This window comes from Cherax quadricarinatus, chromosome 25, assembly GCF_038502225.1.
Source record: "Cherax quadricarinatus isolate ZL_2023a chromosome 25, ASM3850222v1, whole genome shotgun sequence".
NCBI classification, from domain to species: Eukaryota; Metazoa; Arthropoda; class Malacostraca; order Decapoda; family Parastacidae; genus Cherax; species Cherax quadricarinatus.
The window spans coordinates 3,717,029-3,737,767 of record NC_091316.1 but is presented as its reverse complement, the minus strand read 5'-3'; the positions used below and the strand labels follow the sequence as shown (position 1 = coordinate 3,737,767).

Genomic DNA, 20,739 nt, shown 5'->3' with positions numbered 1-20,739 from the left:
TAAGGTGTGCATTTATCGTCGCCTGAAGTAAGAACAATTTATTATTTAACCATTTATTAATTATATCATTATAAGCAGTCAACAATTTTGGTGTCTTGCTCAGTTCGCAGAGCTGGGCCCTTTAACTGTCCATACGCCATCCTATAATTAGTAGGTAATTCTGGACGGTCGAGCTTCCACGGAAGTCGCACCCAGTACTGTCCAGATTCACATTTAACATCCTTCAGGTATTGTTCCTGAGTAAAGGAATCATTTGGACTTTCCTCATTTATATTAATCCCTATGCTGTCCAGCTCCCACAAATTAGACTGGTTCAACATCATTCTCGATAGAAGAATACTTGTACTGGGTTGACCTTTTATGAGCAAGACACCGTGACTGTATTCACTACTTCCTCTAGTCATTATTACTAGGCGGTAGTTTGCCATATATTACATGGCCCGTACCAGTGTTGAGGAGAGTGACGCCGCATGCTTTTGGATTTATGCCCTTTATCCTGAATTATTACATCCAACGCCGGCAAGACTACCTCAGCTAGGCCATCATTATTGCCATTAGCTGCAACCTTTACATCAGTCACTGTAGTGTCAGGGTTATTAACATTATCATTATTGTCACCATTATTATAAGACTTACATACAACCCTGCACATAACTGTATGGTGCCTTCCCTTGTTGCATTGATAGCAACTGTTCAATTTGGTATGACAATCCTTTACATTATGATTGTCTAGACATCTGATAAATCTGTCAAGTTCTTTCATCCTCTCCACTTTAATATCCCATGAATTATAGGCATTACAATTTTTAGTGAAATGAGTACCCTGGCAAAAGAGGCAGTCTCTCTTTTCCTTGCCTGACCTCTTATTAACTGGGTTACCCTTACTGAGGTACTTATTCCTCTTACCTTGATGTGAGGAACCACTATTACTGATTCCTGACTTGATATGTGCCTATTTAACTCTTAACTATGATTATTACCACTGGGATTATTTTTCCCTTTTGAGACTTGACAGATACTTCAGAGTCATTAAGTGTTATATCCTTAGAACTGTTTGGCTGACTGGTCTGCAATTGAACAATTAATTCCTGCCGACCGTACTCTGGAGGTTTTGCCAAACCCACCCTTTGCATTAATAGGTTGATCAACTGCCTGGCTTACACCCTTTAATTTATTCAAAGCCTTACTTTTACAAGACAGTTTTTCTTCCAATTCGTAATGTTGATTAATTAAAACATTCATTTCCATTCCATCTGCACAATTCTCCAGCAGATCTCTCTCACAGTCTTTAAACCACAATTTGTACTAATCAAATCTACTCTCTAAAGCATCTAAATATAACTTTAATTCATTAGGGTTCACGAGTCTTTGATTCATTAAATCAAATGCCTTCGTCACATGGCTTTTAATAGCCTGTAATGATGCTTTCATTACTCTAAAATTCACGGACTTGTCAGCCACATTAACTCCATCAGATCCAGTCATGGTTAGAGAATTATTAATCACTGATTATACAACTTAAGTAGGCGCCTTATAAGATTAATTCTTGCACTTTACTCTTGTATAAATCCTAGCCACACATGTGCTAGCAATTAACTGGGCTAATTATTATCCACCACACGATCGATTAAACTTGTGTACCCTATACCCACTTCCTTCAATCAGTCACTTAATTATTAAGTAATTAATTCAATTAATTTTTCACTGATTACATCCGGTTCAGAAAGGACCAGCGGGCAGATATGGAAAATTTTATAGGAGTGATTACTTGTACATACCTCAACATTACATGCATACGAGTAATCTCCTTGGAAGACAACAACGATATTGTTTACCATAGTCACCCATGTAGACATGTGAGAAAACTTAACCACCTCTGGTCACTGCAGGTGGCCCCTCGACCCTCACAATCTTATCCATATCTATCCGAGACCAGTATAAATTGGGTAGCACCCTCAAGTACGGCGCTACTAATTAATTGTGGACTGTATAGATTATATTAGTTTAACTGAATGAAGGGGGAGAGGGGTAGGTTACACATGGATATACCCATCAAGGAAAAAACACTTGTACATAATCCCACCACTTACCAGATATTCTCTGGTGGTCACTTGATGTGGCTGGATCACCCATAACCTATCCAATTACAACATACCTAACTGGCCAGTATCAGTCTGCTATAACTAGAAGAGTTACTTAACTGTGGGTGATTGATACTCCTTATTTCCTCCATTCACCATCTCATTTCGATGTCCTGCTACACCGACATGGTTCTTATTCCAGCAGGACGAGGTATCCGTTGGTTTGTCCCGGTTTAGAAGTCGTGACTCAATGAACTTCACTTTCCTCGTGACGGGAACAACGTGGTCTAGCGTGTTCACTCCGAGCAAGCCGACTTATTTCACTTCACGCATTCTCTTAACTTAGCGTTATTATCATTAATTACATTACAATTTACAAGACGATTTAATGTCTCATAATTATTATACACATTAGAGAACACTCCATTAAGATCTGAGACCGATGAGTGATGATTAAACCAAGGGTAAATAACAAAAAAGGCACAATACCGTGACTGGAACGATACACAAATAACCAGCACATAAAAGAGAGAAGCTTACGACGACGTTTCGGTCCGACTTGGACCATTGACAAAGTCACACTAACAGAGGTGGAGCAGGACGGCTATATATATGCAGGAAGAGGTGGTGGTAGTAGTAGTAGTAGTAGTAGTAGTACAAGAGTTGTATCTAATACCGACAAGATGAAATTAAGACACATGCACAACACCCGGGCATCCCCATCATAGACGTTTCGCCATCCAGCCAGCCACTGGATGGCGAAACGTCCACAACAAAGACAACCAGACGCCGCACATATGTCTTAATTTCATCAGTAGTTGTAGTAGTAGTAGAAGAAGAGGTAGTAGTAGTGGTAGTGGTAGAAGTGGGAAAAGGACGAGCCAGTCAAGCCAGGAGTTTCTCCACCAGAGAACGGTGCAGTTAGTGATCAGGGAACTATCACTGCACCTGATCACCTGCTGCGCCGAAGTACGAACAGCAGGGACACATCTGTCAGAACTGGTAGAGGGCGGGGTAGAGGACGTGGAGGAGGACGTGGTGGAGGAAGACATCTACAGCCGTCTCACCCTCCACTAACACAGCTCCAGCGGCAGAATCCGAGGCCAAATCTGCGAAACACAGGAGGTACAACAAATCCTAGTCCACCCTCCCAGGCACCTAGGCTGTGCTCTCGCTGTCACCGGAAGGGGCACTCTGCCAACAACTGCCTGCGAGATACCAGGTGTAACTACTGCTACAAGAAAGGACATAAGGAGGACCAGTGTCGGAAGAAAAAGGAGCTTGGCAGACAGGGCCACCTGTTTAGAGACCTGTTCTCAGAACAAACCAGCAGGATCTCTGAATTGGTAAACACTCTCACACGTCACTCACTTAGCTACTCCTATCCCAGCCCAGCAGGTGGGATTGGGCCTTATACAAGACCACAGACCTACATCCCTGCAGCTGCCTCAGTACCCTACCTCTCTCAAGGGCAGGCACCTTACATTCCCTACACACCCACCACCTCAAGCTGACCACTTCATCATGAGGAGCCAGTCTATCAGCATCCTGTCGGCCAACATTAGAGGTTTCATTACTAATGTTGGAGAGCTCACACATAGCTTTGTGAACACTCGACGTCCCGACATGATAGCTGTTGTTGAAACATTTTTGGATGACAGGACTCCAGAAAATTTTGCAAGAATTGCTGGCTACACCTCATGGATGAGAAGAGACAGGCAAGGGCAAGGAGGTGGTGTTGCTGTGTGCTTCTCTAAAAGTGTTCATGCCCAGCACATAGATGTTGCCACCCCTACACATCTTGAAATGATGTTCTTCAAGCTCTGTATAAACACTAGTACCTCTGTACTAGCATGTGCAATGTACAGACCTCAGTGGCAACATGCAGACCCTATCAACTTCCTAATGGAAAATATTGACTCCCTTCTGCTACAACACAACTGTCAACATATTATAATTGTTGGTGACCTCAACCAGCACCTTATACAGAGGGACTTTGATGACCTTCTTGCAGTGTTTGACATGAGAAACTTTGTTGATTTCCCTACTCATATCTCTGGCTCCTCCCTTGACCCAGTAGTGAGTGATCTGGCAGAAGGCATAGTCACTTGTCAACCCCTCGGCTACGTTGGATCGTCTGACCACAAGGCTGTTTTTACCACACTTAAGATCCCAACAGAACGAGGTGAGGAGTCCACACGCACAACCTGGCTATGGGAAAGAGGTAATTGGCCAGCCCTTTGCTCTGAGCTCGCCACCACCGACTGGAATGCTCTTCTCCAGGGGGATGTTGACAACCAAGTGAAAGCCTTCACTGGACACATCCTTAATCTGCAACAAGAACACATTCCTCACCGGCAATATGTGACAAAGCCTACAGATCAGCCTTGGTTTGGCTTTCGTTGTAGAGAGGCTGCTACTGCTAAGTACAAAGCATGGCGAAGGTATAAGAGACATCCTACCACCTATAACAGGAACTTGCACATGCAAGCCTGTAGGCATATGGGTGATGTTCAAAAGTGGGCCATTGCTAAATGGGAGTTGGACACTAAAAGAAAGTTAGCATCAGGTAGGGTAGGCTCCAAAACCTGGTGGTCCCTGGTCAAGGACAGACAAGGTTATCTGCCTGATGAACTTATTCCACCTCTAAATCGACAGGATGGGACCACCTCTACTAGTAGTCAAGAGAAAGCGGACCTCTTTGCTGAACACTTTGCTACCAAAATGCAAGTTCCTGATCCAGCAAGGGACCCTCCTTGGCTAGCTGCAAGAACTGTGTCAAAACTGTCAGGGGTGACAATAAGGCAGGAGGAGGTGCATTTCCTTCTTAAATCACTTGACCAAGAAAAGGCTGTGGGCCCAGACAAGTTGAGCCCAAGATTGTTGAGAAGATGTGCAGACCAGCTAGCAGCACCTCTAACTCGCATCTTTCAGCACTGCCTAGTACAGTGCAAATGGCCCTCTCCATGGAAAGAGGCAAATGTAGTCCCTGTTCACAAAAAGAAGAGCAGAGCAGAAATCAGCAACTACAGACCAGTGTCACTCCTGTCAATCAAGGAAATGAGTGAGCTACTCAAGTCCCAATATGACTCAGTTTTTAGCAAGCCGCTAACCAGACTGAGAGTCGAAGATCAAAATGAATTTTTTATGAGAGAGCCACAAAATTTGATTAACACAAGCCTATCCGATGTTATCCTGACGCCAAATGACTTCGAACAGGCGATAAATGACATGCCCATGCACTCTGCCCCAGGGCCAGACTCATGGAACTCTGTGTTCATCAAGAACTGCAAGAAGCCCCTATCACGAGCCTTTTCCATCCTATGGAGAGGGAGCATGGACACGGGGGTCGTCCCACAGTTACTAAAAACAACAGACATAGCCCCACTCCACAAAGGGGGCAGTAAAGCAACAGCAAAGAACTACAGACCAATAGCACTAACATCCCATATCATAAAAATCTTTGAAAGGGTCCTAAGAAGCAAGATCACCACGCATCTAGAAACCCATCAGTTACACAACCCAGGGCAACATGGGTTTAGAACAGGTCGCTCCTGTCTGTCTCAACTATTGGACCACTACGACAAGGTCCTAAATGCACTAGAAGACAAAAAGAATGCAGATGTAATATATACAGACTTTGCAAAAGCCTTCGACAAGTGTGACCATGGCGTAATAGCGCACAAAATGCGTGCTAAAGGAATAACAGGAAAAGTCGGTCGATGGATCTATAATTTCCTCACTAACAGAACACAGAGAGTAGTCGTCAACAGAGTAAAGTCCGAGGCAGCTACGGTGAAAAGCTCTGTTCCACAAGGCACAGTACTCGCTCCCATCTTGTTCCTCATCCTTATATCCGACATAGACAAGGATGTCAGCCACAGCACCGTGTCTTCCTTTGCAGATGACACCCGAATCTGCATGACAGTGTCTTCCATTGCAGACACTGCAAAGCTCCAGGCAGACATCAACCAAATCTTTCAGTGGGCTGCAGAAAACAATATGAAGTTCAACGATGAGAAATTTCAATTACTCAGATATGGTAAACATGAGGAAATTAAATCGTCATCAGAGTACAAAACAAATTCTGGCCACAAAATAGAGCGAAACACCAACGTCAAAGACCTGGGAGTGATCATGTCGGAGGATCTCACCTTCAAGGACCATAACATTGTATCAATCGCATCTGCTAGAAAAATGACAGGATGGATAATGAGAACCTTCAAAACTAGGGAGGCCAAGCCCATGATGACACTCTTCAGGTCACTTGTTCTATCTAGGCTGGAATATTGCTGCACACTAACAGCACCTTTCAAGGCAGGTGAAATTGCCGACCTAGAAAATGTACAGAGAACTTTCACGGCACGCATAACGGAGATAAAACACCTCAATTATTGGGAGCGCTTGAGGTTCCTAAACCTGTATTCCCTGGAACGCAGGAGGGAGAGATACATGATTATATACACCTGGAAAATCCTAGAGGGACTAGTACCGAACTTGCACACGAAAATCACTCATTACGAAAGCAAAAGACTTGGCAGACGATGCACCATCCCCCCAATGAAAAGCAGGGGTGTCACTAGCACGTTAAGAGACCATACAATAAGTGTCAGGGGCCCGAGACTGTTCAACTGCCTCCCAGCACACATAAGGGGGATTACCAACAGACCCCTGGCAGTCTTCAAGCTGGCACTGGACAAGCACCTAAAGTCAGTTCCGGATCAGCCGGGCTGTAGCTCGTATGTTGGTTTGCGTGCAGCCAGCAGCAACAGCCTGGTTGATCAGGCTGTGATCCACCAGGAGGCCTGGTCTCAGACCGGGCCGCGGGGGCGTTGACCCCCGGAACTCTCTCCAGGTAAACTCCAGGTAAACTGGTAAGATCCTTGAGACAATAATCTCAAGACAAATGACAGATTTCTTTGACTACCACTCACTACTTTGTGATCGTCAATATGGCTTCAGGAAAGGTTACTCTGCTGCTGATCTGTTGTTAAACCTCTCCACTAAGTGGCACCAGTCACTGGATGAATCCAAAGTCAGCTGTGTGGTAGCACTGGACATTGCTGGCGCTTTCGACCGGGTGTGGCACCAGGGCCTCTTAGCAAAACTTCAAGCACTGGGAATTGCAGGCTCTACGCTATGTCTCCTCAGTGATTACCTTCATGGTAGATCTCTAAGTGTAGTTCTCAATGGAACGGAATCAGCAAGACATCCTATTGGGGCAAGCGTTCCACAAGGAAGTGTGCTGGGTCCACTGTTATGGAATGTCTACTTCAACGACCTTCTTCATCTCATCCCAGAATCACATGCATATGCAGACGACTGTACACTAACATTCACTTATCCAAGAGAAGAAATGCCAGCTGCTCTAAGCTACATCAATTACCAGCTGAGAGCTATATCAGCTTGGGGAAATAGATGGCAAGTAACATTTGCACCTGAGAAAACGCAAATGATGATCGTCTCTAGGCACCATGATGGTAATGCTGGTGCAGTAGTAAGGATGAATGGGACGATGTTGGCACCTGGAGAAGAAGTTGATATCCTTGGGGTGAAATTTGACTCCAAACTAACCATGAAGAACCATGTTGTAAATCTTGCAAACAAGGCAGCCAGGAAGCTTACAGCACTTCGCCGTATCTCACATCTGCTTGACAGTAGGGGTTGCAAGATCCTGTACGAGGCACAAGTACGCTCACACCTTGAGTATGCTCCACTTTCTTGGTTTGCCTGTCCCCCCTCTCATCTGCGACTGCTTGACAGAGTAGAGAACAGAGCAAGACGTCTCATCTCTCGCCTGGACCCATCCTGGATGGATCTGTCATTTCAGCAGAGCCTTCAACATAGGAGGGATGTGGGTGGCCTTACTGTTATGTACAAGGCCAATATTGTCAAAATACCACACTTGGATCCACTTCGAGGACAGCGCGAAACAAGCTTTTATGCCACAAGACGGGCAGAAAGCAGCAACTTCACTCTGGCTGTACCCTTCTCCAGAACATCACTCCATCTGAGATCATACATACCCAGGATGACTCGAGTATGGAACACATTCGTACAGCATAATGATGTCAACGAGATAACGTCAGTTGAACAAATGAAAATGCTGGCCCACAGATGGCTCCAACTTCATCCTGTTCCCTACTTGTATGTCTCATAACAATAAAAATGCTTTCAAATGAGCTGATGTAGGTAACAGCTCTTAGCTTGTCAATAAAGTTAGGAATCCTTAACCTGTAAATAGCTTGTCAATAAACCTAGGGATCCTTAACCTTGTCAAACCATGTGTAAAAAAAAAAAAAAAAAAAAAAAAAAAAAAAAAAAGTAAGGGGAGCACTGCAAGAGAGCTAGATGCCCACAGGGAGAGCAAGCGCACAGAGGTGCGTGAAAGGGAAGTGGTGAAATAAATGAAGAAGGAACAGAAACACGAGACATGAGAGAGAAAGACAACCCAGAGGAGCAAAGGAAAGAGGAAGAAGAAACAGAAAAAGAAAAAAGAAAAAATGAGGATTCAGGTTAAGTCACGGGTGTTCTGAAGTTTGGAGCATTTTACAATGTAGTGGGAGAGGAAGGCATCTACAGAGACGAAGCCAGGGTTAAGGTTCATACAAGGAAAGTTGTGTATTAACAGAGGATTCAACTAGACGGCGACTGTTCGAGTTGGAAGTAGGGAAGACAGTTTTAGCAGAAGACCAGTCAATAGGATGGCTATGATCTCTGACGTGACAGAAAAGAGCATTGTTAGTGTCGGCAAGCCTAACACTATTTTTGTGCTCCCTAAGTCTGTCAGAAAGAGATCGACCAGTTTCTCCGAAGTTGCGGGTTATTTGTGTAAACCAAGGGTAATTTTCCCCGGGACACAGTCCATGGTGACGCGCCAGTCACCACCGGTCCTACCCTTATTCACTCATTTTACCACTCTATTATGGTGGTCCCGTAAATCACGTTCCCTCACTCTCCACCAGGAACAGTTACGACACTTCCTATTATGAAATGAGGCCTATATTAATCCTTAGGCCGCCGTGAACGCCAGTTTCCTGGTTCCATGCTTTCCCAGCCTCCTAACTACATTCAAAACACTCCCTCCTCCCCCATGCCCCAGTTCGACCTATACCCCCGCACATCTGCGCATGCGCAAAGGGAACTCTTGGTTCTATCCTATTGTCAAATACATTTTTGACTCATATCGACACATTAAACACCTATTAGGCACTATAGCTTCGGAAAATTAAAATATTTTCCACACAATGGATTTGTTAAAAAGAGTTGCAATAATTGGTGACAAGACATGAGAAGCTTTTTTGTACATGAGTGGTGGTAAGTTATTAAGGTTTCCCGCCTTGTTCTTTAGTGTTTTGATGATACGCAAGATTTCAGTAAGGTATGCCATGAAACAACTCAAGTGGCAGATTGTTTTAATTCATACTACACAATCGCATCAACAGTAGTGTGGAAAATTGCATTTATCTGAATGTAACTAATTATGTACATAACAGTAAATGATAACAAAGATAATTATTATTTATCAATGTTGCATAGACAAGTAGGAATTTGGGACACCTAGGTCGCAAAAAATGTCCCCCTTCGATACCTACCACTGTCATAACCACAAGTTGCTCTGGACCTATTAATTAAATGAAATATACATACACCAGGAATACTGGTAAATATATAAATTTGTGGACTGTATATTAAAAATGATAAATTGTTATATATATACACAATTACATAACAGAAGGAAAATATATCTTAATATCACTCACCAATTTGACTGGAGATTAATGTGTATCATACTCAGAAAACCTCACTCTAACTAAATCTATGAAAATAATGCTGGCCAGAATTACACACAAATCTAGAGAGCTTATCTGAGGTTCCTGGAGCTGTCTTGTCCAGTCGCCTGATATCTCAAGTTATGCAGGAATGCACATCCACCAATTTCGCCTCCTATTTGAGAGGTGCCAACACAATTTTAACCTCTAGAGCACGAAAAATTCTTCCCATTACACCAATGTTTGTACAAATTCAAAACCAAGATGGCGAGTCTCCTGCCCAGACGCAGGCTTTCCGTTTTCTATGACATAAATATTATTAAATACAGTATGGCCATCTATTTACATATAAATACTGAATTTCTGGAAAATATATACAGTAGTTTCCACAAATAGTAAGTAAACTACCAGCTGCATCAAGCACCTTTAACACAGACTCAGATAATTTAAAACATACTATACCAATAAAAGGGTAACCCCAAATAGTTGTCAACTAGTAAGTATATCTTACGCCTTCGTGCAAGAACTAAGCAGGTTAAACCCAACTAAGAGCACCGGCCATAACATCCCGTCTAAGTTCCTAAAATATGGTGCCTCTGAATTTCCAATCCCCATTGTTCACATAATGAATTTGTCCATCACCATTAGGCGTTCAAGGAGGCCAGAGTTAATCCTATCTTCAAGAAAAATAGTAGGGCTGATGTCAGCAACTATAGGCCTGTTAGTATACTCAGTGTAATATCCAAAATTCTAGAGAGGGCGGTGTACTGTCAAGTAGTTAAAGGCTTTCATTGTACCCACGTTGGTTACCATAAATATACATATTTTACTTTATTCATTAATCTATTAAGTGATTCATTAATTTATTGTAATAAGTGAAAAACTAAATGAATAATTAGTTCGTAATGTGTTGAGAAATTTGCATAGACATCGAAAGTTTTCATTTGGATCTATATGGATCTCCATGTATATTTTTTCGTTTATTTATTATTAAGCTATTGATCGAATTATTCATTTATTGCACCCTGTTAAGTACTAAATGAATAATTGTTTCGTAATTTTTTAGAACTTGGTATAGATGTTGAAAGGTTGAGTGGGTTACCAGAAACCATTCCTGGGTTACCTGAAACTCTTCTAGACACCATTAACACCTTCAGACTCTTATTTACCTCGGCATTTTTCTTTTTTTACCATTACTTGTGTGTGTCAGTGTTTATTCTCAGTTGCTTGGAAGCTTGTCATCAGGGAACTGACGCATAAATAAGGGGAACCAAGTAGTTTTATTTTAGCTATATAATGGAGTTGTTATGTAGTGTACTGATGCTGATGTTATGTGTTGAGAAGGTGGTGTCATTAGCCGAGTATAATACCTGTAAGTTGGATTTTTTGTTTGTGTTATCTTATCCACTTGTTGATTTTAGTGTCACAAACTTTTTGACAAGCTTGTAGTATGATTGAATAAATATCTTAGGGAAGGAACACTGCTGCAGTCCTACTGGGCCCTATACTAGGCAAGTTCAACTCATTTATCCACACATACCCATATATCTGTCATCGTTTTCCTATGAGATTATTTTTTCCTAGTTAGGATGCCAGTAGAAATAAGTCAAGGACCCTAGTGGAGGTAATTAATTGACCTTTTTGGGGGTTATCTTAAGTAATTTTTAATGATTTTTAATAATTTGTTCAGCACTAAATCTATGCGGATTATAAGAACATATTCTTATGTGAGAAAATTGTAATCTTCTAAAATTGTACAATTGTACCTGTAAAATTAAATGTTTCACTTTTGGGATACTTCAGACTTAATCTTTGATCTGGTGTTTATATGTACACGGATATAATCAGTTGCCAGCAAAGTCATCAACGTTTGTAATTGCTGGCCTCGGCATGTTATCCAGGTGGTTGATTTGGTAATTTGTTAAAATGTAACCAACAGCTATCCAAAAGCATAATTTAGGTTAGGTTATTCTAGGTTAGTACTTACTGGTAATTTTACTATTTTATGTATGGGAAAACTCTTTGTCAATAGGGAAATGTCACGAGTTTTTTTTTTTGACTCATCATTGACTTGGTATTGTCAGTGGGTTCACTGGCATTCCTTTGAAGATGCCATTAATAGTATGTATAGACACACTGTCCCAGGCCCCAGACTCAGCATTTAATATTCATCCAAAATTAGTCCTCACGAAAGCTGGTTCATCTGTATGTGGGGAAATGGGGCAGAAGCAAAGGTGCAGGAATTGTGCTTAGGTGACAACTGTCTCTCAAGAGACGAAAAGTCCACATTTGCCTTTTTGTTAATTTTAGGGAAATTTCCCATGGACAAAAAGTACCACATTTGCATTTTTTTTAAGGGTGGGGATATAGCCAATGGATAAAAAGCCCCATACTTTTTTTTAATGGTAGGGATATTTCCCCACTCATCAGAATTAGTGTTGAAAAGAGATTTTGCTTTCATTTATAATACTGTGTTGTTATTGTAAATTTTATATTACAAAGGTCTGCATAAGTAAAAAGGTTTCCAATATAAATTTGATATCCACAGATGACCTTGAAACCTTCACACCATGCATAGATGACCGTGAAAAGGCTTCCATAATTATTAACCCATGGAAAGCAGCCATTTTAAAAGTTGGATACTTGTTTGATGATGATGGTTCTCCAGCTAGCCATAAAATCCATGAGTGCAAGGTTTGTCTATTTAACCACTTATGTAGGGATTTATTGTATACCAGATTGAGGGAGATAACATGATAAACTGAATAAAAATGTTTAAAGAGGCAATCCTTTCATATAAGCTTATTTTCAGGATTCAGGCCCAGCTAGTAAAAAAAAAAAAAAAAAAAGCTTATGTGGCTTTATTTAGATCTTCTGATGTCCAAAACTTTATTTAAATGGTCCAAAAATTCACAGGTTGAAATTGGTAATAAAGTATGGGGTAGGGTAAAATTTGAGAGGCCCTCGTAGCCTATTAAGCTTTTGTGTTAGTTTGGCCCTCATGATACACCAATACTGTTCAAGAATAATTTTAGTTATACCACTTGTCATTGCTGAATGATATTCAGATATACTACTACTGTGTTAATGGAAGTCATTAATGCAAAGTATTAAGAGTTTTAACTGGTGTCCAGTGTCATTTAGTGGCAATATAGTTGCACTCGCTCCAAGCAGGCTGGCCAGAGATAGGCCAGTAATGGCACATTTAATGCATGTCACCAGTATTTTCAACTTTTCCTTTAACCCTTTGACTGTCACAAGCCCCTTTCTGAACTGTCATTCTGTGTCGCAAAATTTTTGGAGAAAAAAAATTATTTTTTCTTATGAAACGATAGAGAATCTTTTCCCGATGATAATGACACCAAATCACGGAATTACTCTCCCGCGAAGTTAGCGGTCTCGGCGACATATACGCCTCGGTGATTTTGCCGAATTTGAGCCCTGTTTTTGGCCAATTCTGTTGTTCCAGTTGACCAAACTCATAGCTATTTCTTTAGAACTCCATTTTTTTCTATCAGTTGAGTACAAGAAACCGCCCATTTACTGATTTGAGCTACCCAATAAAGTGGTCAGAAATTGGTAATTTGGCCAATTTCACACAAATTATAAAAGATGCCAGTTTCATAATAGGGTCCAGAATAAACAATGTAGACATTCCTGGCACTCAAATAGCATATCCTTTGTTCATTAGTCACATCTCTAGGCCCTTCTTATATTACTATTGCTTTCTATTTTTATTTTTTATTCATACCAAAAATACGAAATTTACTGTTATGCAGACTACTGCATTATTGTAAAAATGGTATAAATAATATCAGTGCACTGGTGAAAGAATATTAGACTCCCCAGTTGATGTGTATTGGACGTGTGGTGCGATTTGCTTACCCCTGAACATAGGTAAAAATCGAACATTTCCGCTACTTTGAGCTCAATTTCAAGGTCGTTTTCATCGTGAAACTAATCAAAATCATCTCTATTTCTGTAACATGTTTTCCATTTTATCACGTGAGACCAGGAAAATGAGAATACAACGATAAATACTCTACGAAAATGCACCTCAAAAATCGGCGTTTTAATAAAAAAAAACAGTCAGTTTTTTTTTTCTCATTGTGCACTGCGTGCTGCAGGATTTTTTTATGTGGTGCACACTGACCACACAGACCCATTCTCTAACATGTGGGCCTACCAGCTTTCTCCTGTTTGATTTGAAGCTGCTAGAATTTACGCATATTAATACGTCTGAAACAGTGGCACGTAAGACGTAAGACAAAACAGTCAAAGGGTTAAGGAAACGCTACACAAGGTCACCCAAAAAAGTTTTATTTTATTTTATTAGCACAATCAGCCAATTCCCACCAAGGCAGGGTGGCCTAAAAATGAAAAACTTTCATCATCATTCACTCCATCACTGTCTTGCCAGAGGGGTACTTTACACTACAGTTATAAAACTGCAACATTAACACCCCTCCTTCAGAGTGTAGACACAGTACTTCCCATCTCCAGGACTCAAGTCTGGCCTGCCAGTTTCCCTGAATCCCTTCATAAATGTTACTTTGCTCACACTCCAACAGCACGTCAAATATTAAAAACCATTTGTCTCCATTCACTCCTATGAAATATGTTCAGGCATGCTTGCTGGGAGTCCAAGCCCCTGGCACACAAAACCTCCTTTACCCCCTCCCTCCAAACCCTCTCTAGGCTGACTCCTACCCCACCTTCCCTCCACTAGAGATTTATACACTCACGAAGTCATTCTGTTTTGTTTCATTCTCTCGACATGTCTGAACCACCTCAACAACCCCTCCTCAGCCCTCTGGATAATAGTTTTGGTAATCCCACACCTTCTCCTAATTTCCAAACTACGAATTTTGTGCAATATATTCACACCACACATTGCCCTCAGACATGACATCTCCACTGCCTCCAGCCTTCTCATTGCAACATTCATCACCCATGCTTCACACCCATACAAGAGTATTGGTACAGCTATACTCTCATACATTCCCCTTTTTGCTTCCACAGACAAAGTTCTTTGTCTCCACAGACTCCTAAGTGCACCACTCGCCCTTCCCCCCCCCCCCCATCAATTCTATGATTCGCCTCATCCTTCTTAGACCCATCTGCTGACACATCCACTCCTAAATATCTGAATACATTCACCTCCTCCATACTCTCTCCCTCCAATCTGATATCTAATCTTTCATCACGATCTTTTTGTTATCCTCATAACCTTACTCTTTCCTACATTCACTTTTAATTTTCTTCTCTTACTTTACCAAATTCATCCACCAACCTCTGAAACTTTTCTTCTCACCCAAAAAGTGTAATGAGAAAACATAATATAAAAAGCTATCAGTGATTTTTAGGTTAGCTTTTATTGTATTTATACTTTGCTCATTACCAAAGATAATCTGTGTCATGTATATTTTCAGGTTACTGTAAATACAAAGGAAGATTTTGGTTTAGCTGCTGTGATTGAAGAAATGAAGATCACAGGAACACAAGACAAACACACAAATGGTTGGGTGTGTCATGGTGATTATGTTAAGGTAAGTTAAAGTTACTGAGGAAAGGAAACTGGGAAATATGGAAGGAAATTTGTAACATTTGGATAAGTATTTGATAGTAGGGTGGTATGGTTGTGCTCAGATGAAAAGTGAAAAAGGAGAGAATGAAAGGTGGAATATCATTTCTGTTGTCTCCAAAAGTATGGATGGTTCCAAAATCTTATGGTTCAGAAAACAACATGGTACTGAAGATCAGCTGTTGTGAAAGTGTGATTAGGTCCTGTGCACATCGTTTGTAAGTGTGGAAGTGTGTAGCTTTGGGTGTTTGTAAGTTGTGGACTTCTTGCATTTCTCAGATGGGTTCCATTAATTTGACTTGTGAAGATGTAAAACTGAGTTAATGTGAGCACTTATGAGAGGACATTATTAATGTTGATAAATATGTAACTCCTTTAATTTTAACCCAGTTGTTGAACAGTTAATATAATTTTACATTTTTTAAATTATATTTTACAAACTTGCATCAGTGTAGGCTTTAATGTATTGTAGATTTCCCCCTTATCTCACTCTGGTAAATTAAAATCATGATTTACATGTAGCATAAAAAAAAAATTCTATTTGTTTTGTGAGGACACTGTGCACTAATTTTAAACATTCTTTCTGCTTCAGCTCAGTACTTCTGGCCCATCATTTTGGTCAAAGTTAATTAGTTCACTTCCTTTTGGTTTGTTCAAGAGCAAGTCAACTGAAGAATTATGTGGAACTCGAAAGAAGAGGCAATTGTAAGTTGTAAACTCTATTTACCTGCATCCTAATGGCAGTTATTTAGCACCCCAGAAAATCACCCTAGATTTATAGCATAATAATAAAGAAAGCATTAAAAAAAAATTAAACATAGTTCCTTAATTTCTTCCAAGGTTGCATCCCAGGGTTGGGTTGTGACCTTGGGTTTGGGAACCCCTAGTATAAGAATAATGTTTATTATTAACAAGTTGACACAAAACTATTGAAGAATAAGTGCAATATACATTACAGACACCAAATTGTGTCTGTAATGTATATTGCAAAATAGTATTTTAGTTTACTTCATTCATGTGCTCATTATTCTGAATACGTATTTTTTTTTTTTTTTTCAACAAGTCGGCCATCTCCCACCGAGGCAGGGTGACCCAAAAAGAAAGAAAATCCCCAAAAAGAAAATACTTTCATCATCATTCAACACTTTCACCTCACACATAATCACTGTTTTTGCAGAGGTGCTCAGAACACAACAATTTAGAAGCATATACGTATAAAGACACACAACATATCCCTCCAAACTGCTAATATACGTATCCATTATTAAAATTGGTTTCTATTTGAAGATTCATTCATTTTAAAATTTATTTTAAAGAGTAGATCATGATTTGAGAATGGTAGTAATATTTAAAAAAACTTGTTGATGTAAGTATTTGGCAAAGATACAGAAGTTATTCTACTGTGGCTGATTAAATGAAAATTTAATTTTTTTTTTTCAACAACTTGGCCGTCTCCCACCGAGGCAGGGTGACCCAAAAAAGAAAGAAAATCCCCAAAAAGGAAATACTTTCATCATCATTCAGCACTTTTACTTCACTCATACATAATCACTGTTTTTGCAGAGGTGCCCAGATACAACAGTTTAGAAGCATATATAAAGATATATAACATATCCCTAGTAGGTTGGTAGACAGCAACCACCCAGGGAGGTACTACCATCCTGCCAAGTGAGTGTAAAACGAAAGCCTGTAATTGTTTTACATGATGGTAGGATTGCTGATGTCTTTTGTCTGTCTCATAAATATGCAAGATTACAGGTATGTCTTGCTACTTACACTTAGGTCATACTACACATGCATGTACACATTTATTTATACACACTCATCTGAGTTTTCTTTGATTTTATCTTAATAGTTTTTGGTTCTTATTACTTTTTCTTTTATATCCATGGGGAAGTGGAATAAGAATCTTTCCTTCGTAAGCCATGCGTGTTGTAAAAGTCAACTAAAATGTCAGGAACAATGGGCTAATAACCCCTTTTCCTGTAATAATTACTAAAAAGAATACGAAGAAAATTGTTAAAGTGGGATGTCTGAGTGTGCGTGGATGTTGTGCAGATGATAAGAAAGAGATGATTGTGGATGTTATGAATGAGAAGAAGCTGGATGTCCTGGCTTTAAGTGAAACAAAGCTGAAGGGGGTGGGAGAGTTTCAGTGGAGAGGAATAAATGGGATTAGATCAGGGGTTTCAAATAGTTAGAGCTAAAGAAGGAATAGCAATAATGTTGAAGGATAAGGTATGGCAGGAAAAGAAGAACTATAAATGTATTAATTCAAGGATTATGTGGAGTAAAATAAAGGTTGGATGTGAAAAGTGGGTTATAGTAAGTGTATATGCACCTGGAGAAGAGAGAGGAGAAGAGAGATTTTGGGAAATGTTGAGTGAATGCGTGGAGAGTTTTGAACCAAGTGTGAGAGTACTTGTGGTTGGGGATTTCAATGCTAAAGTGGGTAAAAATGTTGTGGAGGGAGTAGTAGGTAAATTTGGGGTGCCAGGGGTAAATGAAAATGGGGAGCCTTTAATTGAGCTATGTGTAGAGAGAGGTTTGATAATAAGTAATACATATTTTATGAAAAAGAGGATAAGTAAATACACAAGGTATGATATAGCACGTAATGAAAGTAGTTTATTAGATTATGTATTGGTGGATAAAAGGTTGATGGATAGGCTCCAGGATGTACCTGTTTATAGAGGGGCAACTGATATATCGGATCATTATTTAGTTGTAGCTACAGTTAGAGTAAGTGGTAGATGAGACAAGAGGAAAATGATGACAACAAATAAGAGGGAGGTGAAAGTGTATAAATTAAGTGAGAAGGAAGTTCGGGTGAGATATAAGCAACTATTGGCAGAAAGGTGGGCTGGTGCAAGTATGAGTAATGGGAGGGGGGGGGGTTGAAGAGGGTTGGAATAGTTTTAAAAATGCAGTATTAGAATGTGGGGCAGAAGTTTGTGGTTATAGGAGGGTGGGTGCAAGAGGAAAGAGGAGTGATTGGTGGAATGATGAGTGTGATAAAAGAGAAAAAGGTAGCTTATGAGAGGTTTTTACAAAGCAGAAGTGTTATAAGAAGAGTAGAGTATATGGAGTAAAAGAAAGGTGAAGAGAGTGGTGAGAGAGTGCAAAAGGAGAGCAGATGATAGAGTGGGAGAGGTACTGTCAAGGAATTTTAATAAAAAGAAAAAATTTTGGAGTGAGTTAAACAAGTGGAACAAATGGATTTATCAGTTAACAACAGAGAAGGGGAGTTAGTAGATGGGGAGTTGGAGGTATTGGGTAGGTGGCGAACTTTTAAATGTCGACGAAGAAAGGGAGGCGGTAATTTCGTGCAATGGCCAGGGAGGTATATCATATTTTATAAGTGAAGAAGAGCAGGATGTGAGTGTGGGGGAGGTGCGTGAGGCATTACATAGAATGAAAGGGGGTAAAGCAGCTGGAACTGACGGGATCATGACAGAAATGTTAAAAGCAGGGGGGGACATAGTGTTGGAGTGGTTGGTATTTTTGTTTAATAAACGTATGAAAGAGGGGAAGGTACCTAGGGATTGGCAGAGTGTGTGTATAGTCCCTTTATATAAAGGGAAGGGGGACAAAAGAGATGTAAAAATTATAGAGGAATAAGTTTACTGAGTATACCAGGAAAAGTGTACGGTAGGGTTATTATTGAAAGAATTAGAGGTAAGACAGAATGTAGAATTGCGGATGAGCAAGGAGGTTTTAGAGTGGGTAGGGGATGTGTAGATCAAGTGTTTACATTGAAGCATATATTTGAGCAGTATTTAGATAAAGGTAGGGAAGTTTTTATTGCATTTATAGATTTAGAAAAGGCATATGATAGTGGATAGGGGAGCAATGTGGCAGATGTTGCAAGTACATACAGTGGACCCCCGCATACCGTTGGTATCACATAACGTTAAATCCGCATACCGATACATTTTATCGCTAAGATTTTGCCTCGCATACTGCTAAAAAACTCGCTCAACGCTATTCGTCCGAGACGCGTCTAATGTGCGGCCTGAGCCAGCCTCACATGTTCCGCCGGTGGCATTGTTTACAAACCAGCCTCCACGGTAACATCCAAGCATACAATCGGAACATTTCGTATTATTACAGCGTTTTTGGTGATTTTATCTGCAAAATAAGTGACCATGGGCCCCAAGAAAACTTCTAGTGCCAACCCTGTGGTAAAAAGGGTGAGAAATATTATCGAAATACTGTGGTACCATGGTCAACTGCTGATGCTGCTGCTGCTGTAGCACTGTCAGCTGCTGCTGCTGTAGCACCGTCAGCTGCTGCTGCTGCTGTACCACCGTCAGCTGCTGCTGCTGCTGCTGTAGTACCGTCTGCTGCTGCTGTAGCACCGTCTGCTGCTGCTGTAGCACTGTCAGCTGCTGCTGCTGCTGTAGCACCATCAGCTGCTGCTGCTGCTGTACCACCATCAGCTGCTGCTGCTGCTGTACCACCATCAGCTGCTGCTGCTGCTGTAGTACCATCTGCTGCTGCTGTAGCACCGTCTACTGCTGCTGTAGCACCGTCAGCTGCTGCTGCTGCACTGTCAGCTGCTTCTGCTGCTGCTGTAGCACTGTCAGCTGCTGCTGCTGTAGCACCGTCAGCTGCTGCTGCTGCTGTACCACCGTCAGCTGCTGCTGCTGCTGTGGTACCATCTGCTGCTGCTGTAGCACCGTCTGTTGCTGCTGTAGCACTGTCAGCTGCTGCTGCTGCTGTACCACCGTCAGCTGCTGCTGCTGCTGTAGTACCATCTGCTGCTGCTGTAGCACCGTCTGCTGCTTCTGTAGCACCGTCTGCTGCTGCTGTAGCACTGTCAGCTGCTGCTGCTGTAGCACTGTCAGCTGCTGCTGTAGCACTGTCAGCTGCTGCTGCTGCTGCTGCTGCTGCTGCTGCTGTAGCACCGTTGCTGGTGTGGCTTATTGAGAATACCAAGAAACAATTAACCCCAGAGGGTTAGCCACCCAGGATAACCCAAAAAAGTCAGTGTCATCGAAGACTGTCTAACTTATTTCCATTGGGGTCCTTAATCTTGTCTCCCAGGATGCAACTCACACCAGTCGACTAACACCCAGGTGAACAGGAAAAAATGCCTGGAACTAGTTTCTGGAGAGATCTGGAGAGAGTTCCGGGGGTCAACGCCCCCGCGGCCCGGTCTGTGACCAGGCCTCCTTAGGTCAGTGTCCCAGGATGCGACCCACACCAGTCGACTAACACCCAGGTACCCATTTTACTGATGGGGAACATAGACAACAGGTGAAAGAAACACGTCCAATGTTTCTACTCTGGCTGGGAA

The 20,739-nt window shown here is 41.2% G+C and overlaps 1 protein-coding gene across 3 annotated transcripts in view; it reads left to right on the top strand.

Moving 5' to 3' along the window:
• Positions 1-11,014: 11,014 nt before the first annotated feature.
• Positions 11,015-20,739, top strand: part of LOC128689954 (uncharacterized) — a 42,291-nt gene continuing 32,566 nt past the window's right edge. For 2 of the 3 annotated variants that reach the window (XM_070088570.1, XM_070088569.1), the window contains exons 1-4: positions 11,016-11,225; positions 12,402-12,547; positions 15,286-15,402; positions 16,030-16,142. In XM_070088570.1, coding sequence (XP_069944671.1) covers positions 11,150-11,225; positions 12,402-12,547; positions 15,286-15,402; positions 16,030-16,142 — 452 coding nt within the window. In that variant the 5' untranslated portion in view covers positions 11,016-11,149. Of the gene's footprint in view, positions 11,226-12,401; positions 12,548-15,285; positions 15,403-16,029; positions 16,143-20,739 lie in introns of all 3 variants that reach the window. The other variant, XM_070088571.1, reaches the window with a different exon arrangement.